At 40.6% G+C, this 19,845-nt stretch overlaps 1 protein-coding gene across 1 annotated transcript in view; it reads right to left on the reverse strand.

The window, feature by feature from the left end:
- Positions 1-2,873: 2,873 nt before the first annotated feature.
- smad3a (SMAD family member 3a) overlaps positions 2,874-19,845 on the reverse strand; it is a 29,239-nt gene continuing 12,267 nt past the window's right edge. The window contains exons 2-8 of the mRNA XM_034881254.1: positions 10,225-10,418; positions 9,741-9,875; positions 9,347-9,472; positions 8,194-8,406; positions 7,906-8,043; positions 6,242-6,386; positions 2,874-4,778 (exon numbers count right to left, since the gene is read on the reverse strand). Of these exons, the coding sequence (XP_034737145.1) occupies positions 4,655-4,778; positions 6,242-6,386; positions 7,906-8,043; positions 8,194-8,406; positions 9,347-9,472; positions 9,741-9,875; positions 10,225-10,418 (1,075 nt within the window). The 3' untranslated portion in view covers positions 2,874-4,654. The remainder of the gene's footprint in view (positions 4,779-6,241; positions 6,387-7,905; positions 8,044-8,193; positions 8,407-9,346; positions 9,473-9,740; positions 9,876-10,224; positions 10,419-19,845) is intronic.

Consider the following 19,845-nt stretch of genomic DNA (forward strand, 5'->3'; position numbering starts at 1 on the left):
TTACAATTATTACTTAGGTAGCCGCACCCTGTCCCCCCTCCCCTTCTACCTCCCTGCAGTGCCGCTGCACATGAGGAGAAAGCAGAGAGTGGCGGCGCAGCTCCTCAGCCACAGAACAGAAGAGAGAGGAGACTGTTTTTGCAGCCACACGAGAGAGAAATACCTTGCTTATTTGCCGGACACACTTGCGACCTTTCAACAGAACGTTGCCAGCCTATAGGCGGAGATTAAAGTTGTTTCAGCCACTTACACTGACTTACTACTGACACACCAGCGCCTGCTCGGTACGTATGTTTTCACAGCTAGTGAGGTGATATCAAAGAACCAGTCTGAACGTAGGCCTACCTCCCTGTTGGGCGGTACCATTTCTCTTGTACGTAGTGAGGGTTTGAAAAACTTATTTCATTAGATTATTTCCTGAATTGATGGTGATGGTAATACTGCTTTTAAGGAAAGACAGAAACTACACACTATAGCTTTATCTAGAGCTGATCCTTTTCACATTAAAGTGACTAAAACAAGTGAATAGTCTTACATTAAAACTAACAAAAAAAAATGTATCCACTATCAAATAAAGGCCAAATGACTAGGTAAGAGTTTGGAACCATCACCAACATGAAACTTCCTGTTTGGGGCCGGTCCGTTTTCCCTGCAGCCAGCAGATGGCAGTGTTAACCTAAAACAGTTCATTGGCCTCATTAACATCAACAAGCCTGCTGCTGCTAGATCAACACAGTGACAGTGATGCACACTCCACAAACCATAAACGGAGATAATATCTTAAAATAAAAACCTAGAATCTGTTGAATGAATTGTGGGGTTATTGGTACGGGAGCATTTATGTTGAACTGAAAGCAATAAGGACTAAACGGACACCTGTTTAATTATCGGTACATATCTTTTGTGACATGAGCTGTGTGTGATCCCACAACACAGTCCAACCAATAAATAAATGAAATCTAGTACATAGTTCTATTCATAGGACAATGAGGGAAGTTATGGATTTTATAAAAGAAATTGTGGGCACGTCCCACCCACTGGCAGGTGAAGGAGAAATGAAAACTAAATAACGTATTTTCTTCTTAGGGCAAAGGAGACTGAGTGAAACCACTTAAAAAGTAATAATAGAGCCTAATGCACTTCACCTGAAAGAGAACACCACCCTCCTACTCTCCACCCATATGTCTGGCTTTGACTGTGTGTGGAACCCATCATCTGAGGCCATAATTTTAACATAATTTTCCCTCTCCAGTTTCTCAAAAAAAATAAACCATTGTCTGCTATCTGATATTATCTTAGTTTCCAAAATCATGAACAGGACCCGTTCAGTTCTTCTTTTACTTGCAGTGCATTAACCACAACTATTTAACATTTACTCTCTTGAGGTATCAACATAACTTCAATAGTGGAAGTACATAAACTGCATTTACAAAAAGCTTCAAACTTAAAGTGGTCTCGTATATCTTGTTAATGTGTTTCCAGAGCCTCATAGCTTAAGTATGCCTAATATAGAAAAGGCTTTCCTTTTTTTTGAACCAAGTAATAAGTCAAACCATATTCAGAAACAGAATTAAGTATATTATACTTTGGTATTCTGCTGTATACCATATACCTTACGATAATAACTTCAGTGCTGTCCTAATCCTCTGAGACACAAATCTGCCTCCTAGCTATTTTTATTGCTTCTGCATTGACTCTTTTTAAATATTTCCAGATATCACAAGAGTGAACCAACAGAGGTTATAGTCTTTCCACCCTCTCTTCACTGTTGATTTTCTCATGCACACAAACATTTTGTCAGCATAGTGACGTGGTTTCTGAAGTTCCAAGCAGGTGTGCTGTCCTCTTTACCTCAAGGCTATCGGAACAAAAGCCTTGCATTCACAGTGAAAGCTAAGTCATGCCTCTGTGACAGCAGAACTGGTTATGGTTTGCATTAGTCTGTAACATAGAAATTGTGAAGAGCCAAGAGAGTGTCTGCTTTGTGCACGTAATTACAGTTACTGTCTGCTTCTGAGGACAGCGCCAAATTATCCACCACAGACCAGGAAATCCCCGACCCACAGAAGAAAGCAGACAAAAGGAGTCTAAAATCTGACGTGTCTCCAGAGAGGTCTGTAATAACAGCCTTTAAGTACATTTCATGCTAACAAAACTCATTAAGGTATACATTTATAAATATGTTGGTGCGGATTTCCAATGTTATTCTATATTTCACAGAGTGAATCTGAGTAAAAGAATAACCTTGACCACTGAAATATAGATTAAGTTTTACATAAAAAATGTATAATACCCAGCTTCTTACTCGCTCCAGTATCACCACAAGATATATAGTTTATTTGTAGACCAACAATAATAAACAAAAATATAAAGCATCACATCAACTTTTTATAGGCAGAGAAAAATGAAGGGCATGATTTTATATGAGACATCTAAAAAGAATTCAGAGCACAAATACATAAATCACAACTAATAATGACGATTACGGTGAACAATTTAAACAAGGGGGGAAAGCACAAGCACGATAACTTGAAAATGGTATAAAAATTAGGGCTTAAAGAGCCCTTTAGGGTCAGGACTGCTGCGCTCGAGGACACCAGAAGCTCTACAAAGAGCCGTCTTGTCTCAGAGTGGTAGATGCTACCGTCTCTGCAACAATCCCACAGAAGGTCTAAAGTCATCATCATTTATAGATAGAGATCAAAAATCAACCAGCTTTAACTGTAAAATTGTATGGCTTTGCTGCTCTCTTGAGTCCCTAAAATGTTACAGATTAGCACCACTGGGCTGGCATCAGCATCAGAAGCTAGGGTAATGTAAATAAGTACTGCAAAAGGATTCAAAATACTGTGTTCACCCACTTTGTCTTTGTCTAGTGTTCTAGAGCCAGAAGGAAATCGATCCACTTCCACCACAGTGGGTGGCTTAAAGGAAACGGGACCAAAGAGAAGACTACGCCTTTCCATTTCAGCAAAAGCTTTTCTCAACATTTTCTTTTTTCATGTTTCCAAAACCATTAACATTATAAAGGTTAACGGTCACATTATAAACATGTATGTAGTACATGTACATGGACCTAAAATAACATCACATTTTGAGAAGCTACCTTTAATTACAAGCCTTGATCCGTCTAAACATTTCCCTTTGTAAAAAGCTGTGCTTTGTACTAAAATTGCCTCGTCTTTACAGGTAGAAAAATACAAGATTTGTGTCCCCGGAGCGGCTAGCAGTACTTTCTGTCCTGTCATGCAAACACATATGGAGAAGACAACACCCGGTCACCTTACTGTCCTATAAAAATAATCGGTAGTAAAATAGACTAATCTTGAAAGTCATGCATCTTTCCTTTCCACTGGTTGCTGTATATAATTAAATTATTTTTTTTTACAGTCCTGAGTGTGCAAAAAGTCAAAATCACTGATGGCTAAAAATAACACCAACGTTATGGACTGCTGAGAGAGAAAATTAAAAAAAGCAATGGCATCTTCCTGCTCTCTTTACACAGCCTTCTGCAGAGAATTTATCCCACACGCAAGTATTCCAACTACATCTTGTGTGTTTAATTTATAATTTAACTAAAAGGTTTGCAGAGAAGTACAGTATGCAAGATGTTTTCAAGTTCAATGTAAAAGCCATATCATACACTACCTACCACAATACAACGCTGCAAAAGTATTTTGCAAATTGGCAAAGCTTCCTGAAATGAACGCAAGATATATTTCATATAACCTTTTGACAAGAACTATTGCAGCTGTGAACTACAACTGCCATTGAATGTACATTACCAACATTGCTTTTACTAGAATATTAACATTTTACAAAAGTGCATCATCCTCCTGATGACATCTGATGAATGCCACTGACTTTAAGTACTCATATTCGGGTATTAAGAGATGTACCTGCCGTCTGCTTAATCTTAAGAATGACGGACTTCTTCCTTGACAAAGATTTGTCTGAAACTCAAATCTGTCGTTAAACACGTTATTCGCCCTGTCAGAGTAACTAGGCTAGACACAATATTCCTTCACACAGGGTCTAGAAAGAGTTGCTGAACATTTGCATTATATTATTCATTTTATATAATATCAGTCCAGTGAGACATCAATCTGTCTCACTGGATTTATACTTAGAAATGTCTTCATAACCCAGCAAATGCCCGCATATAGAAACAAAGTCAAGTGAAGTGCATGATCTTATACATGCTTTACAAAATTGTTATTAATGCTTTAAAAAAAATTGAGTTCATTTTTTAAATCCACTGTTCACTTCAGCATCTGTACAAAATACATGTAAAAATCATGGAAAATGAAATTTAACACAAAAGAAGTAAGAAATAAGAATCTCATAATGAAAAAAAAAAAAAAAAAAAAAAACTCCTGCCATTGCTTCAGCCTTTCTGGCACTTTTGGACAAAATGTTGAGATCATACTAACATGGTATTGCTTTAATGCACTTGTCCCCATTTGCCACAAACAACATGTATATAAAAGTGCTACTGACAGCTGGTGGGGAGAAGGACTACGTTACAGAATGAGGATTGGCTGAATGAGAGGGAGGCTCGTCATTTTTCTGTTCTCGTGTTGCCATTCTTGCCTGTATGCAGTCTGTGTGTTTTTTTAGTCACTGACAGGAAGTGGGTGGATGAAGGGTTTTCCTAAGAGACGCTGGAGCATCGGATGCTGGGGGAGCCCATTTGTGTGAGCACCTTGTCGAGCCACTGCAGGGGGCCGTTCAGGTGCAGCTCGATCCAGCAGGGGGTGCTGGTCACCGTCTGTCGCCTGGGAGAGACCAGAGGAGAGCAGAAACAGATGTTGAGTACGCAGGGAAAGCAGAATGTGTGTGAGTAAGAAGACAAGAAGCTGGTCTCAGACAACCAAAAGACAAATAGCACAAAAAACTGGATCAATACTGGATCAAAATAAGTCTAGACTGTGAAGTGAAATACCAATATTCTCCTTTTTCTATCGGTGTTGTGATTTTTTTAACTTGGGGTTGGGAGCGCCAAGCTCTGACCTATATTTCATGTCTACAATAATTGTTTTTTATAAGTCTTATCAATGCCTCATCTACATAGTGAAAAGTTCAGTTGAACCAGAATAAAAATGATAACCTAAGTCAACACCTGCTAGCATCTATGTGTTTTTAGAATTCTAGTGCTTAGAGGATACATGTCATTTATGAGTACTAAAACTGAAAATAGGAAGTTTTGTTTTCATAAACGTGTGTTACCTTTTATTCTATATTCCTCTGAAAATCCTTAGAATGTACAAAGTGATGATAAGGATTCTCCACTTACACGTTCTTAAAAAAACCATAATACTATTTTCCTTTTGTTTTTAATTCTTGAAAAAGAAATATTTGAGAAGAGGCAAAATAAACAAAACACTTCCAGACATTCATCCTCTTGATCTCTTTATCCTTTGGCACCTCCATCATTCCCCATGGCATTCACACAAAATCTCCCTAGTTTATGTGGTTTGTTTCAATCATCTTTGTATTTGTCTGTTAACAGTTTATCTATTTTTTTTAGTGGATTAAAAAAGTAACAGGTAAAAGAGACAGAAGAGTTAAAAAAAACAACCAAAAGTCAGCATGGGAAAAGACAGAGCGAGCGAGCGGGCGACGAGTGGGTGGAGGTCTGGCTGGTCCAGTAACCTGAATCCTGTTTTTAACTGTCTCCACATGTCAGCCTTTGGTCTGGACGGGACTGGTGAGACGTTGCTCACGGCACAAAGGTTTCCCCCTGAGGAAACCTCCTGTTCAGAGCCAGTTTTCAGCCAATCATTGGCTCCTCTTTTATTCCGTCTCCTCCTACTTACTATCAGTGAGTCAGACTGTATGGAAAACAGGGAGGGGAGAGGGAAAGTCTGACATCTCTTTTTGAAACAGCACATGTGTGTTTGTTTAAAAGAAGTCGGCCGTACCAACTGGGGCCTGTTTCTGTTGGTGAGGGCTTGACGACGTCATGCACCGGATTCCATACAACCGGAGTGTAAGCAGATGCCTGAGAGCGGGAGCGGCTGAGTTGTGGGGTGTGATTCACAGCTTGTTTGTTTCTATTGTCTGTGTTTACATAAGAGGACAGCAGTGTCGCTGATAAGTTGGTTGAGGGTTTTCTCAGGTGTTAAGCAGTTCATATCTGTCGCGGTTGGGGTTTACTATTTAGGATATGAGTGAGTGTGAGTGTGAGTATGATATGTGTTTGTCATTAACCCAAAGGTGATCTGTGAAAGCAGCTTACCTGTACTCCGCTCCCCAGCCCTTGACGAAGCTCATGCGGATGGTGCACATCCTGGTGAGTTGGTACACAGCCTCAAAGCCCTGGTTGACTGACTGGGCCAGCAGGGCAGCAAACTCCTGGTTGTTGAAGATCTTCAGGTTACATCCTGTAGGGAACCGCCAACACACAACTGGTCACAATCAATTTGGTTTTACCATATTTGGACATGTCCATAAGATGGGACAGCTTTTGGGGACGTCTGGCTTTCAGGGGATCTTGTATAAAGCCTTTTGTGGCTCCAGAGGGAGCTTAACCTGTCACATTGCATTGTTGGTAATGGAGGTGCCTAGTTTTGACAAGAATGCATGGAATATTAAAAAAAGATGATATTTTTGACTGCCCATTGTGTGTCCAACAATGGCATAGGAGTGCTCAATCTGTGGAGCATTCTATTAATTGAAGGGGGGAAAACAATGAGATTTCTTAATGTTACTAGGCCTTCAACAAAGTTTTTAATTATTTTTTAACCTTTGACACTTGCAATTAATTTAGCCTGAATTAAGCCTGATCGAACATGAACGGAATCTCCAGAGAATTATAAAATACTCTATTATTTTATAATGTTTCATACTTTAATAAAGTGATTTTATTTTCTCTGAGCGTAGACAATACTTGCGTGAGACAAGTGATCTTAATCCGGCAAACAAGACATCCATTTCCTTTCTCTGTGAATGTTAGCTTGTGCAACATTTAGGTTAATCTGACGGCAACACAAAGGTTGACCTAATAAGATTGGAATCATAACTTTTACATTAAAGAGACTTCAAACATGAAACCTACATGTAAAACTACCATCACATTCAGGTAAAGAGGTGATTGTCTGAAAAGGGCATGGCAGCAAAGTTCAACAGTGCTTGTGTAAAACTCTTTCTTTGGAACACAAACCTCGACACTATAGCTAAGGAGGACATTCCTGGACTGGTGGTGAAGGTAAGAAGGGATGCACCCAATTATTGGCAGAACATCTGCTTCGGATGGCGGCAAGTAAGATGTCATTTACCGATGACAGTGGCAAATATTGTTTTTTTGCAATGGGACTCAGACAACAGCCGCTAGCATATGCTGCTGCTGCAGCAGCTGATTCGGAGAAGATAGCCAGTGAATGGACACTACCCTGGCATGACATATCACGTATAAGGTCAAAGGGTGCCTTGCCCACATGTGGTTTGTTTACAGTGAAAGAAAATGTTGTGGCCATGCCGGGGTTTTACACTGTGTCTAGATCAGCAACATAAATCACCACCAGCGTTTGAGAAAGGGAGAAAAGATAGCATAATAAAGGGATGAATGACTTTAAAACCGTTCTTACAAAAGGGTCGTAAATAACAACAAAACATCGTCATTACCATATTGTATTATACTATTTTAAAGATTTATCTTAACTTCGATTAATCCCAACGTGGTTACCAAAAGAGGTTTTCTGATGTTGTCAGTTTTGTCACAGACATTGAAATGGCTAGAACTGGAGATTTTTACCAACAGAAAGCTGCTGACGAATACACATAGTTTTCTCCAGAAGTTTATTCCTGCTCCCCAAAACTACAGTCCGCTGTCGAAGAAGGGACAACACAACTTCATACTACATAACAAATGGGAAAAGGTGTCTCTGTCGGGTGGACACACACCTGGAGGGATCTTGCACACTGTAGCAGGGTGCCAGCCGTAGCGTTGGTTACAGTTGGGGCTCTGGACAAAGATCGCGCTGTCGCTGAGACACTCTGCAAAAACTTCTCCTCCAATGTAATACAGACGCACACCACGGCCTTGAAGAAAACAGAGACAGAACAAACTCCTTAGATAAAACGCTTGCCATTTAAAAATCACAAATTTAGAGTCATATCTTGTTTGGAATTGGTATTAAAAAAAAAAAAAAAAAAATCACATGTGCAGAGCGGATTTAAATAGTGTCGTACCAATATGTCTGCGCGTTAACTCCACAGCTGCGTTGCGGTTGACGTTGGACAACAGACCCAGGCAGAAACGCTCTGAGTTGGAGGGGTCCGTGAAACCATCCACTGTCAGCGAGGGCTGTGAGGCGTGGAAGGTCTCTCCTACTCGCTGGTTCAACTCATAGTAAGAAATAGAGCACCAGAAGGCCGGCTCGCAGTATGTCACTGGTTGAAGGTCTAACACAGAGAGATGGAGAAAGATACAGTTTACCTACATCAAACAGACAGAGAGACTAGCGAATGGAGTAAAGTGTTCAAAGTAGAGTGGCTGTGAATAGACTGAAATGTGCAGATCAATAAGAAATTCAATTCTTGATGTAATACAGGAAGAAAGAAACAAATGGGTAACCGGACACCGGAGTCAAGGTCAGTAGGATAAGAAAGAAGTGGGGACAAATCAGAGGAATAATGGCAAGAAAACAGAATAGATACTGAAAATGGATAGAAAAAGCAACTGAAGCAAGGAAGGGGAAAATGTGGGGAGAAAGGGGGCTGAGATGAATGTAGAGGGAAAAAAGACAACCTAAAAAAACATTAGGCTGAGTTTGTGTCACAAAATGTCAAACCCATACGCTGTTTCCAAGAAGGTTTTACCAGACAAATTGCGGAAACTCAACCCTCACTGGTGTGACGTTGGAGCCAAAATGGTCAAATTACAGGCGTATCCATGATCATTTTCAGTAACTTCAACTGGTTCTGGTAATTTGCTCTTTTTTCCCCTCAACATAGCCACTCTCTAACAACTTCAACATTGTGTTCTTGGCTCTGAAATCCAGAACAGAGCTGGACAACACTGCCAAATGAAACTGGTTTGATTGTGATATTTCACCAGAGGCTTTGCAGCCAAGCCCCCCTGGTGTTTTTCCATCCTGATAGAATAAACGTAGGATACCGCCATTGAAGTTAGTGTGGGCTGAATGGTGTCTGTTCCAAGAGGGAAGACAAAGGATTCTTTCATCACCTGGTTTCCTTATACAAAAATGGAGTTACATCAAACAGAGAATTCCCACTGGAGAGCTACACTACTGAAACAGTTGTCTGTAAGTGAAGGCAGACAGCCATAAAAGTACACACACACACACACACACACACACACACACACACACACAGTCTTTACCTAAGTTGCTGTGTGTAGGTGAAACAGGGTTAGGTGACAGGTTTGGGGAGCTTGTGTCCATGCTGTGGGTCATCTGGTGATCGTTGGCTTCCCCATCTTCACTGAGGTAGCCTGGTGGTGGCGTTTCTGACACACACACACACAAACACAAACAATCAAATTTGTGGAGTATGTTCAATCCATGTCCAATAACAGTTGTTAACCTGTTCAGACAGCAAACATGTATAACTGTGTCATTCTGAAAGGTGTGCTAGGCACTTAGAACTGCCTGACACATGTACAATGTTAACGCTTGACACTGTGTTACTGTGGATAATCAGACTTGGTTTAAAAGATTCTCATACAAGTCCTGGTTTAAAAGGAGTGTCAGTCATGTTAGGGAGCATGCTGGTACCTGGTATGTAGTTGCTCTGAGGCTCAATGCCCGCAGGGAAGTTGGTGTTTTCTGGGATTGAATGGCTGTAGTCATCCAGAGGTGGGAACTCACTGGGGATTTCTGTGTGTCTGGGCACGAGCACTGGTGGGAGTACTGTATAATGGACATAAAGACACAGACACACACAAGTTGTTTCTTAGAACACAGCAATAGTGAGTTTCATGCCTGGGCAATTAAAATAAATATAAAATAAATATGTAATGCAACACATTGAATAAAATAGAAGAAAGTTGTGTGCAATTAATCACAGGAAAAAAATATTAGGTAAGCCCTCTGGATAAAAACAAGTTTATTCAAGTGTACTGAAAAACAGGGTTGTGGCAGCAAAGTAAAAGAATTCTAGACAAACTGTCAAACTTCATCCTTTGTATTCTTGGAAAAAATATTAGAGAACCATGGTAAAACTGGAAGAAGAGATGAAACACAATCAGAGCTCCCGTACCTGGCGTTTCTACCCTCTGGTAGTGGTATGGGTTGACACACACTTCGTCCTTCTTCGTGTGGAAGGCGTACTCACACAGCTCCACCGCCCGCAGCTCATGGTGGGACTGCAGGTCGGGCCAGCGCCACAGACGGCAGTAGATGACGTGGGGCAAACCTTTCCTGTGGGAGACCTGCAGACGGCCATCCAGAGACCTGCAAGCAGAAGCAGAGAAGTCTGTCAATAACCTGCAACCTTTTGTCTAAAATACAGATTCATGTGTCTGACTTTATTTATAGATTTATATATTTGTTTTTTTTTTCATCAAGTTTATGGCAAATGTACCACTTTGAATATGAGACTTGGACTAGTTTTTGTCTAATCTGCCTTCCCCATCCCCTTTGTTAACTTTTTAAAATAAAAAGCGCATTATTGTTTTTTTCTTTATTTTAAGCTGTATTCAAAGGACTTTGTCAAATATTGTTTGCCTTGTTTTAAAAATGTTTTGAACAGTTAATGTGGTCATTTTCTTGAGTGTTTGATAGGGCACCTCTTTCTAATTAGTTGTTATAGCCTGTGGCTTTAGTATAACCATTTTTTGTTTCAAATTAGAAACTGATACTTGATGAAGGTCCATGACCCAAAATGTAACAACAATAATAATAAACTCACATGTAAGACAACCTTTTCTTTCACAGTCACAGACAAGTTTGTTCTCCAAATCATATCACCAGATGTGATGTATTGTTGTTGTCTGAGCTCTGACACTACCTCCTACTGACGAGGGTCCCAGCTGTCTGCACGTTGGTTCTGACATGATGTCTAATAATAAACCACCGGCGAGGAGATTTCAGTATGTATAACAAGCCTTCATTCATTGTGTTTAACATCTAAATTCATTTGGTAAACAATACAGCTGGCAGGATGATGATTTAGGCTCCCAGACAGTAGTGAGCGGTAGTTAAATGCTGCAGATTGTCATAATGGGGATGTAGCCTTTAATCTATGAGCACAATGACCCAAAAACCCACTTATCTTATCATCTTATGCAAGAGGAAACAACCACATATGCCTCTTCTACAGGGTGGGAAATCAACTTTTTCCCCAGCCACGGTGGCTGGTGGATGCTGCATTTTACCAGCCACTTTATCCGGTTGCAAAAAAATGCACTAGCATATTTTAAATTCCTTCAATAAATCATTTTGTATAATGAATATATATATTTTATTAATATAAGCAAATAAAAAGTGATGTGAAAAAATGAAAGCCTTTATTGCCACAATCTGGTCCTGGGGTCCCATCTTTGCCAGCTGTATGGCAGTGCACTTGATATGAGACTTGGATGACTTGTGGTCTCTTATTGCCTCTAATTTAAGGTTAGGTGTTCCTCTAACAAATTGTTAGCATTTTCTGAAGACGAGTAGGTTTGACAGTAAGTACAGTGCATGGACTGATCGTCCGTAAAGTAGGCTATAGGGTGGTGCCGATGGACGATATCATATCATCGTCCATCGTGATGCGGAGGCACCATTGTGATGCCATGATCAATTTATGGAATAGAATAATTTATGTGCACACGAGCATACAGGACCATACAAAGAAGAGGCAAAGTATTGCCTGAAAAGTTGTTAGACAACACAAACCTTAGATGATAAGGATAACATTCCCCCATAATAAGATACAAGTCAATTGACACAGTGAGAGGTTAAGGGGCGCGTCCCTTTAAAGACACCTCATAATTGAGAAACTGTAATTAAGTTGCCCCTACCAGCGGCAGCATGTAATACTGTCTATTTCCAGAGGGCCTTTAAATGTATGTCTGATCAACTGCCAATTTAGGGGACATCTCCCAACCCTAATAGGCTAACCATTCCCTCGTAACAGTTGTTACTGCTGGCTCGGCAGCGGGCCTCTTAACACTGGGGATTTGTTGCCACATTTTTTACACCAATGTCACGGACTAGCACTGAAAACCACTCCACCCGCCACTGTGGCTGGTATACATGGCAAAGTCACCCGCCACTTTAAAAAGTACCCGTGATTGGCTGGTGGTGGGTGCTAATTTCCCACCCTGCTCTTCTATCTCTCTGTCTCACCCACCCTCTTACACACAAATACAGAGTAAGGGTCAACGACGTAAGCTAAAGCCCTTTAGAAGGACAAATGTCATTCCCCAAATATAAACAAGGCTGTGTACTGTTCTACTACTGAATACTCAGTCGTGCCCCATCTGGGTCAGCCGTTGTACATCCAGCAAGCAGAGAATTATATTTTAATTTTTCATGGCAAAGGCTTTTATTCACTGCCTCTGTACTTTAAATTGGTTTGGGGAGTGAGTGTGAGTGTATGTGTGTGTGTGTGTGTGTGTTGAGGGGGGAGATGTCTTCAATTTATGGTATTTATAATTAAATGGTATCTGAGTACTTTATGTTCACATAAGCATACAGGAGCATACAAAGAAGAGGCAAAGTATCACCTGAAAAGTGAGAAACCCCAGCTGTTTGACAACACAAACCTTAGATGATAAGGATAACATTCCTCCATAATAAGACGACAGTCAAGTGACACAGTGAGAGGTTAATGGGGGAGTCCCTTTATAGACATCTCAAGATTGAAAAACTTTAATTAAGTTGCCAGTTTTTCATTCAAGTTATAAAAGATTTTAAAAAAAAGATAAACTAGCCATTTCTTGGGGTTTTACACCTCAGTGGTCCTGTAGTCATAGTAGGAAAAGAGGAACGTTAACAGCACAGCTGTCCTCAACCATGAGATGTTATTATGGCCAATCAATAACACATAAAACAGCTGTTTTCTTTCTTCATAAATGTGACAATAAAAACAGAAATGGTGTCTCATTGTTTGTACAATCTATTTTGTTAAGGGGTGTACTGAAGCTTTTTTCCCCAGAGTGAGCCACAGCAAAATAATGAAGGTTATTACAACAACATAATGATATTAATAATACATCTATTATAGCATGGCTAGGAACATGTAATATGGCTGTTACACGACAACACAGTGTCTGATCAAAGACCTCGCAGACTTTGGGTTCTTAAATCATGGACAAACAACAGAGCTCGTCCCATTACACTGCTTCTGATTTTAGTGTTGAGAGAGAGAGAGAGATTTGGCTGGGCCCACAAGTAAAATCTGGATACTGTCACACAGTGGACAAATAAACAGAAACACCTCGGGTTATTATGCAATTGAGTACAACAACCTGCAATAAATAATTGTTCATCATTAAAAATATTGTTATAGGTGTATTAGTAGTTGCTTGTGACAATTTCTTAACTGTATTTCAGTTATTGTTTGAGAGTCTACTTATGACCACTGTTCCTCTTTTCTATTGCAGTTCTTCTGTGTTAGCATGTATTTTTCATGATTTACTGGTGCTGTTTCCCTTTGCCACATACTTTTTTTTTAGGTTTGTGACTGACGCAATAGCAAATAAGGCCTTTCAGTACCTCCGTGAGTTCTCTCAAATGTCACAAAGATTGACAGCTAATTGGCATTCAATTTATTTCAACCTTGTTTTACAAGGGTTGGAGAACATAAAATAAACAAACAGACATAAGAGAGTTAGCAGATTTGAAGCAACTAAATCACAGTTTCATAAACAGAGGCAGCTGCAAAAGTGAATCATGGGAAATTGTCCAAAAGTCACGAGGACACGAGAAAAACGCATCAAAAATGCATTTGCCAAGACGAACAATGATCACATGCTGACACTCATAACACAGACTGACTAAATGTTTACTTGATAAACAGCACAAACTGTCAAAAAAAAACAAAACAAAAAAAAAACATAAAGTTGGAAAAGTACATCTCTGAAGGAATCTACAAAAATAATGCATTATAATCCTCAAAGAGGTACATGCGGGGTTAATGGGGTTATCGGTGTTCCCTTACTCTTTTGGAGCAGAAAAACTATCACTGTAGGTGTGTAAAATGGTCGGACAGGGCTGATCTGATGTCAGTGGTATGTGTGCTAGGTCCCCCCTGCTGAGTGAGTTTGGTACGGGCTAGACACTGCATGGGCTGAGACAGACATGCTCAAATTGCAGTGGCATTAATGGTTATTTTGTGTACTAATGAAACACAGGGCATATGGAAAAAATGTACGGAACAACAGCAACAGTGCACACGAAACACAGAGACAGGTCCAAACACACACAATATCCACCTAAAACTGAATGACTCACTTTATTGAATAAATTCATGAAGGTACATTGATTGAGACTTTAATGGGGAAAACAGTTAAAACAACTCCTTCACCACTATCAAGCCTCAGCTTGTTGTTTAGAGGAAGAGCCAGCAGCACTGTCTAAACAGGCAAACTCAGACAGCTATGTAGCAAGGGGGAGGCAGAAGACGGGATAACTATGACCCCAAACTCCCTGCTGGGTGGACATGGGTGGGATTTGAAGGGTTCCAAAAATCCAGGCGAGCAGTTTTTAGCTTTCAGTTCCTCCCCACAGCACCAGAAACTGCGCAATACAGATCATCATGGACTGATTGCGTTTACAAAGCCATAACTCACATTGAAAAACAAGACAGCCATCGATGACAACGGAATAGCTTTACAGCAGTGTTTCCTCTGTTGATATGTTGATGGCTGCCCACCACAATAACATTTCTGCTGCCATGGTATCAGAAATGGGGAAGACGCACAACAGGGTTTGCACTATGTACACCGCGCCCTGCCGCTGCATTATCCGTATATGAAAAGTCATGAAGTCGTAATTACACGACTACTTGTCACTCAATCTTAGGCAAAGTGACAATCCACACTCACGTGGGTCCCGTGAAATATGACCGCAACAGTTTGTTGGAAAATAGCATTGTGGACACTGAATTTGATTGATATACTGTTTATCAGACCCCAAATGAGACAAGAAGCTAATGTTAGCGAACGCTGCGGCCCCTCTGCCTCCCCGCTGTAAGAGTCTGCATTAACGTCATTGAATGTTTTACAACTGTTTTCCAGGTTAGTGGAGGTGCATACCACTCAAAACCAACATGACAAGCGTAGCTAGTAACTCAGCGTTAAACTGTGTAAAATGAGCTGGGACGTTAAATCACCAGTTTCAAGTAACCTCCCTACGGTACCATCTATTTGCTGGATGGTTTCAAGGTAACGGTCAGTAGCTAACATCAGCAGATAATCGTGTTGACAGCGACGTTATTATTGTTATCATATTTTGGCACATTTTTGATCGTAGTGGTCTCAGTGACTGAAAGTGTGGTGTGAAATGCTTGAAAGAAAAACTACATGCTGTTTTCAGGTAATGTTGATTTTTGTTGTTCAACTGCAGCTACTCAATATTGTCCTCATCAATTAACATGCCAATTATTTTCTTAATTACTTTATGAATCGTTTTGTCTAGAAAATGTCAGAAATTATTAAAAGAAATTCTCATTAAAATGTCTTAATGTCATCAAATTGCTTGGTTGTACTCCAACCAAACAATATTTAATTATGTGTGACACAAGACAAATAAAAGCAGCAAACGTTCACTACCGAGAGGCAAGAACAAGGGAATGTTGTGAAAAATAAGTTTAAATAGTAAATTTATTCATTTTTCAAAAGACTCACTAATCTTTTCAGCATTAGTTAATACAAACAATCATTTTCTTTTTAATGATCACTGCAAGGGGGTAAAAGACAACTTTATAACCCAATGAATAAAAAATATCAACCTTTAAGACCAGCATAGATTTTTTTTTCTTGTAGAGACAACATGTAGGGCTAGTTAAATCACGCCTGTGTCATCTTTAGGTGATCTTGATTTCCTTTCTGATTGAGAACAAGAGACAAGGTGCCGCTGTTTTGCTGTCAAGGGACAGTCAGAATGAAATTGATGCCAAAAAAGGAAAGGCACAAATTGGTATAGATTTTTTGTCAACATCATCGGGTTTTATGACCTGAAACTGAGGCTGAACCTGATCTTTACGCCAGACCAGCTGTTTATGTGAATGGTATACACGTGCGCACACACACACACGCACGCACGCACGCACGCACGCTTGCAAGATAAAAAAATAAGGGATTCACATTTAATAATAATCTGTGTAAATGCATAATGTGTGTGCGAGTGTTTAGCTGTCTCATAATACAGACTCAGGCAGAGCAGAATGAGCTTTACTGGGTGGGCGGGGCGGGGTTGGGGGGCAAAAACAAACACTGAGGCATGCCCAGTTACGCTCCACCAGACACAAACACATACACTGTGTGTGTGTGTTCAATCTCTCTCGCTCTACTTTATTTGTGTTGTCTTCAAGTCTTGATTCTTACGCTACTAAACTCTCATGTTTAATCCAAAAATGTAAGAAATGATTTTGTACTTTTGAAGTGTCTGAGAGTGCATGTAAACATTGTGACCTCTAGTCCACAATCTGTCCAATGATAGCTTAGAGGGGGGAGGACAAAGTGCATGATGGATAAAGAAAGGATGGTGATGCTGGACAAAAGGGCTGGCAGACTGTCTCAACAGCTCAGGGCAGCTCAGAGACTCTTTGACTGGGCCCCTAAACCCCCCCCCCCCCCCCCCCCCCCCCCCCCCCCCCCCTCCTTCCATCTCCTCCGTCTGTCCCCCTATCCTGACTGCTCTGCCTCCGTCCCGGGACTGAGTGAGGGTAGGTGTGGGGGTGTAGGGCTGGAACGGCCTTTGTGCCTTTCATAAAGTCTGGGGCCAATCTGTCGAGCCATGACGACCAGAGCTACAGGCCAATGACATTCAGCTGAGGTCTGCTGCCCACCAATAACGACGATGTGAAGAGATAAATCATCATTAATTCTGGAGAAGGGGATGCAATAAAGTTGAGATTTTGAAACCTGACACACAGCTTGATAGTGAATTATTTTTTTCCTTAAACTGCTTCAGCTGCTTCTACTGCATCTATCCCCTTGTGTCATACATTAGTTAATACATTTTCAACCCTTTCTGCAAGCTCTCTTCCCCTCCCCCACTTGAGTTCGATGTAGAGAGGTGGGTTATTTGTTATTTAAACAACATTAACTGAATTAAAGTCCTTACTGGAAACACCTGTTCAGCAACTCATTTGTTGCAGTCCTAGAAAGAAGTCCTTGTTCTTTGCTCCTGAGGGACACGTGGTAAAACCTTCCCCTTTATCTTCACATGGACATTTTCTCAAATATAACAACTGAAATATCAAAACTAAGTTTCAACTTGATCAAAAATAAAAATGCTCAAAGTGCACACCTCTTTGCTTGTGAGTACATTACCAACAGAGGTGCAACTCGCACAGAGGAACATACTCCCCACACACACACACACCTCGCACTCACTCTGGAAAAGCCATCAGACTCCTCTTTTTCTTACAAAAGAAAGGGGTGAGGGGTGGAGGAAGAGAACGAAGAATAAAGTGTGAGAGAAAAGCATTCCGACTGTGGCCCACAGGTGATATCATAGGGCTGGAGTGTGCTGGGGCCAGGGAAGGATGTGAAATAAGAAACCAGCAGGGCTAGACGACAAATATCATAGTCTGGACTCCAAAAACCGGGGACACGATAGAGGACTGGGAACCATTAGTTTTACTGCTTATATTCAATGAGCTGAGCAGCCTGTTTTTCTCTTTCTGCATTAAAATGATGAATGACTGAAATTGTTCCAGATGGAAGTCATCAATACATTTTTCTCCAAAGTGTAATTATTTTTTCCTACATCTTTTCTAGGGCAGAGTGTAGACAAGTCTACTAGTCCAGAGAAATTGTTTGTTACTTCTTTCAAACACACAGATGCCATCCTTCATCTGGCTACGATATCCCACAAAGTGTCATTTCCACGATCAAAAATGTACCAAGTTGTGGCCAGGTTGGATCGGTGGTAGAGCATGCGCACATGGACTGAGAGGTTTATGCCTCGATTCAGAGGTCCAGGGTTTGATTCTGACCTGTGACGATTTCCTGCGTGTCTTCCCCTTTCTCCCGTAACTTCTGTCTTAAATTTAAAAGGTGGAAAAGCACAAAAAATATTCTTAAAAAACACATTAAGTTTGCGGTATGTTTGAGCATTAAGAGGGATTTCAAAAACAGCATTCTTTTAAGGGTTGTTTGCTCAGAGACTTTGGCCAACAAATGTTAACCGCGTCGGTCCCACGGACTGTTGATTGATTATTTTCTGAGCTGATGGTCAAAGATCTGAATTACAGGCCAACATTATTAAGCTATGTGAGCTCAGATGTGACTAGAGGTTAAAAAAGGCTATTGCAAGTGCTTACTGTCCAAAGTACAGATATTAAAACACAAATGACAAAATTCTCATACTAACAATACTGAAAACTGAGAGAAAATGACACAGCTGTTGACAGATCAGCAAAAATGAACAGTTTCCATTCTGAACAAATGACTTTCAATGGACAAGCATAAATGTTTCTCTCAATTCCTACGCTAGACAGTAGAGGATATCTCTTATCCATTTATCCATCCATCCTTTTCTTCAGAGCTCATCTTTTCAGCATTGTGTGGGCATGGAATCTATCCCAACATGCACTGGGAGGGAGGTAGAGTAAACCCACAACAAGGACTCGGTATAGTTTGAAATTTCTCAATTCCGATTTTCAATTTGTGCGATATTAATTACTGAGTTGAATAAATATTTAAAAACATTGTTCCATAAAAGGAGTCTGATGGCTCAAGACTACGAACTTAATTGTAGATTGGAGGGCCGCTGGTTCAAGTCCAAAGTACGGAGTGTGGATCGGTAGCTTGAAAGATGCCAGAGCACGTCCTGAGCAATGTCAAGTGCTCTTGAGCAAGGCACCCTTGCTCAAGAGCCCCCCCCCCCACCTCTCAGGGTCCAGCTGACAGCCCACTCACTCTGCGATCTCTCCATTTGTGCATCAATAGGTCCTGAGCATGTTTGTGTAATTCCAGAATTGTGTGTGGTGATTCTAACAAAAACAAAGTGTAAATGGTACTTTCCCCACTGGGGATCAATAAACAGTATAAATAAATAATAAAGCACTTTATATATCCTTTCACAAGAAAGGATATATAAAGCGCTTTCAGGACACTGAAGTCATACGCCCACTGATTGAATTATCATTCCTATCGGACACACACCCATCACAACAACACAATCAAGGCGGTCCTCATAATGTGACTCCTTCCTCACTGATCCCACACTGACGAACATTTTGTCTCCACCATTAATTCCTCCTAATTCCAAGTCCTAACATGACTCAAAGTTTAAATCGTTTTCAACGTCTTTGTTTTGGCTCCCTCTTTATTTCACGTAGGGGGTTTTGTGTGTGGTGCTCCCTGTTTCAGCTCAGCATCCTGCTTGGCGGGTCCAGGGTGCATTAGAAAGATCTGAGCCATTAGCACCGAGCATAACTGCATAATCTGATCCAACGTTACCTACTCAAACACAATAATGTTTCTATATGTTGAGATCGCATCACACTACAACAGTGAAATACGCCACAGATCAAGAGATGAGAGATAAGGTCTTTGAGGTCGAGATCTTGATTTAGGTCCATGGTCCCTTGTGCCTGCAGAGCTTTTAGCGAGACTAAAAGGTTCTGGTTCTTCTACTTTGGCTGAGGTGGTGCTCTGATCTTAAGAGCAGACTGAGGAAGAAGAGTAAATGTTTAGGACAACCTTTTTTTTTTAAC

The sequence above is a fragment of the Etheostoma cragini genome, chromosome 1, assembly GCF_013103735.1.
Source record: "Etheostoma cragini isolate CJK2018 chromosome 1, CSU_Ecrag_1.0, whole genome shotgun sequence".
Taxonomy (NCBI): Eukaryota; Metazoa; Chordata; class Actinopteri; order Perciformes; family Percidae; genus Etheostoma; species Etheostoma cragini.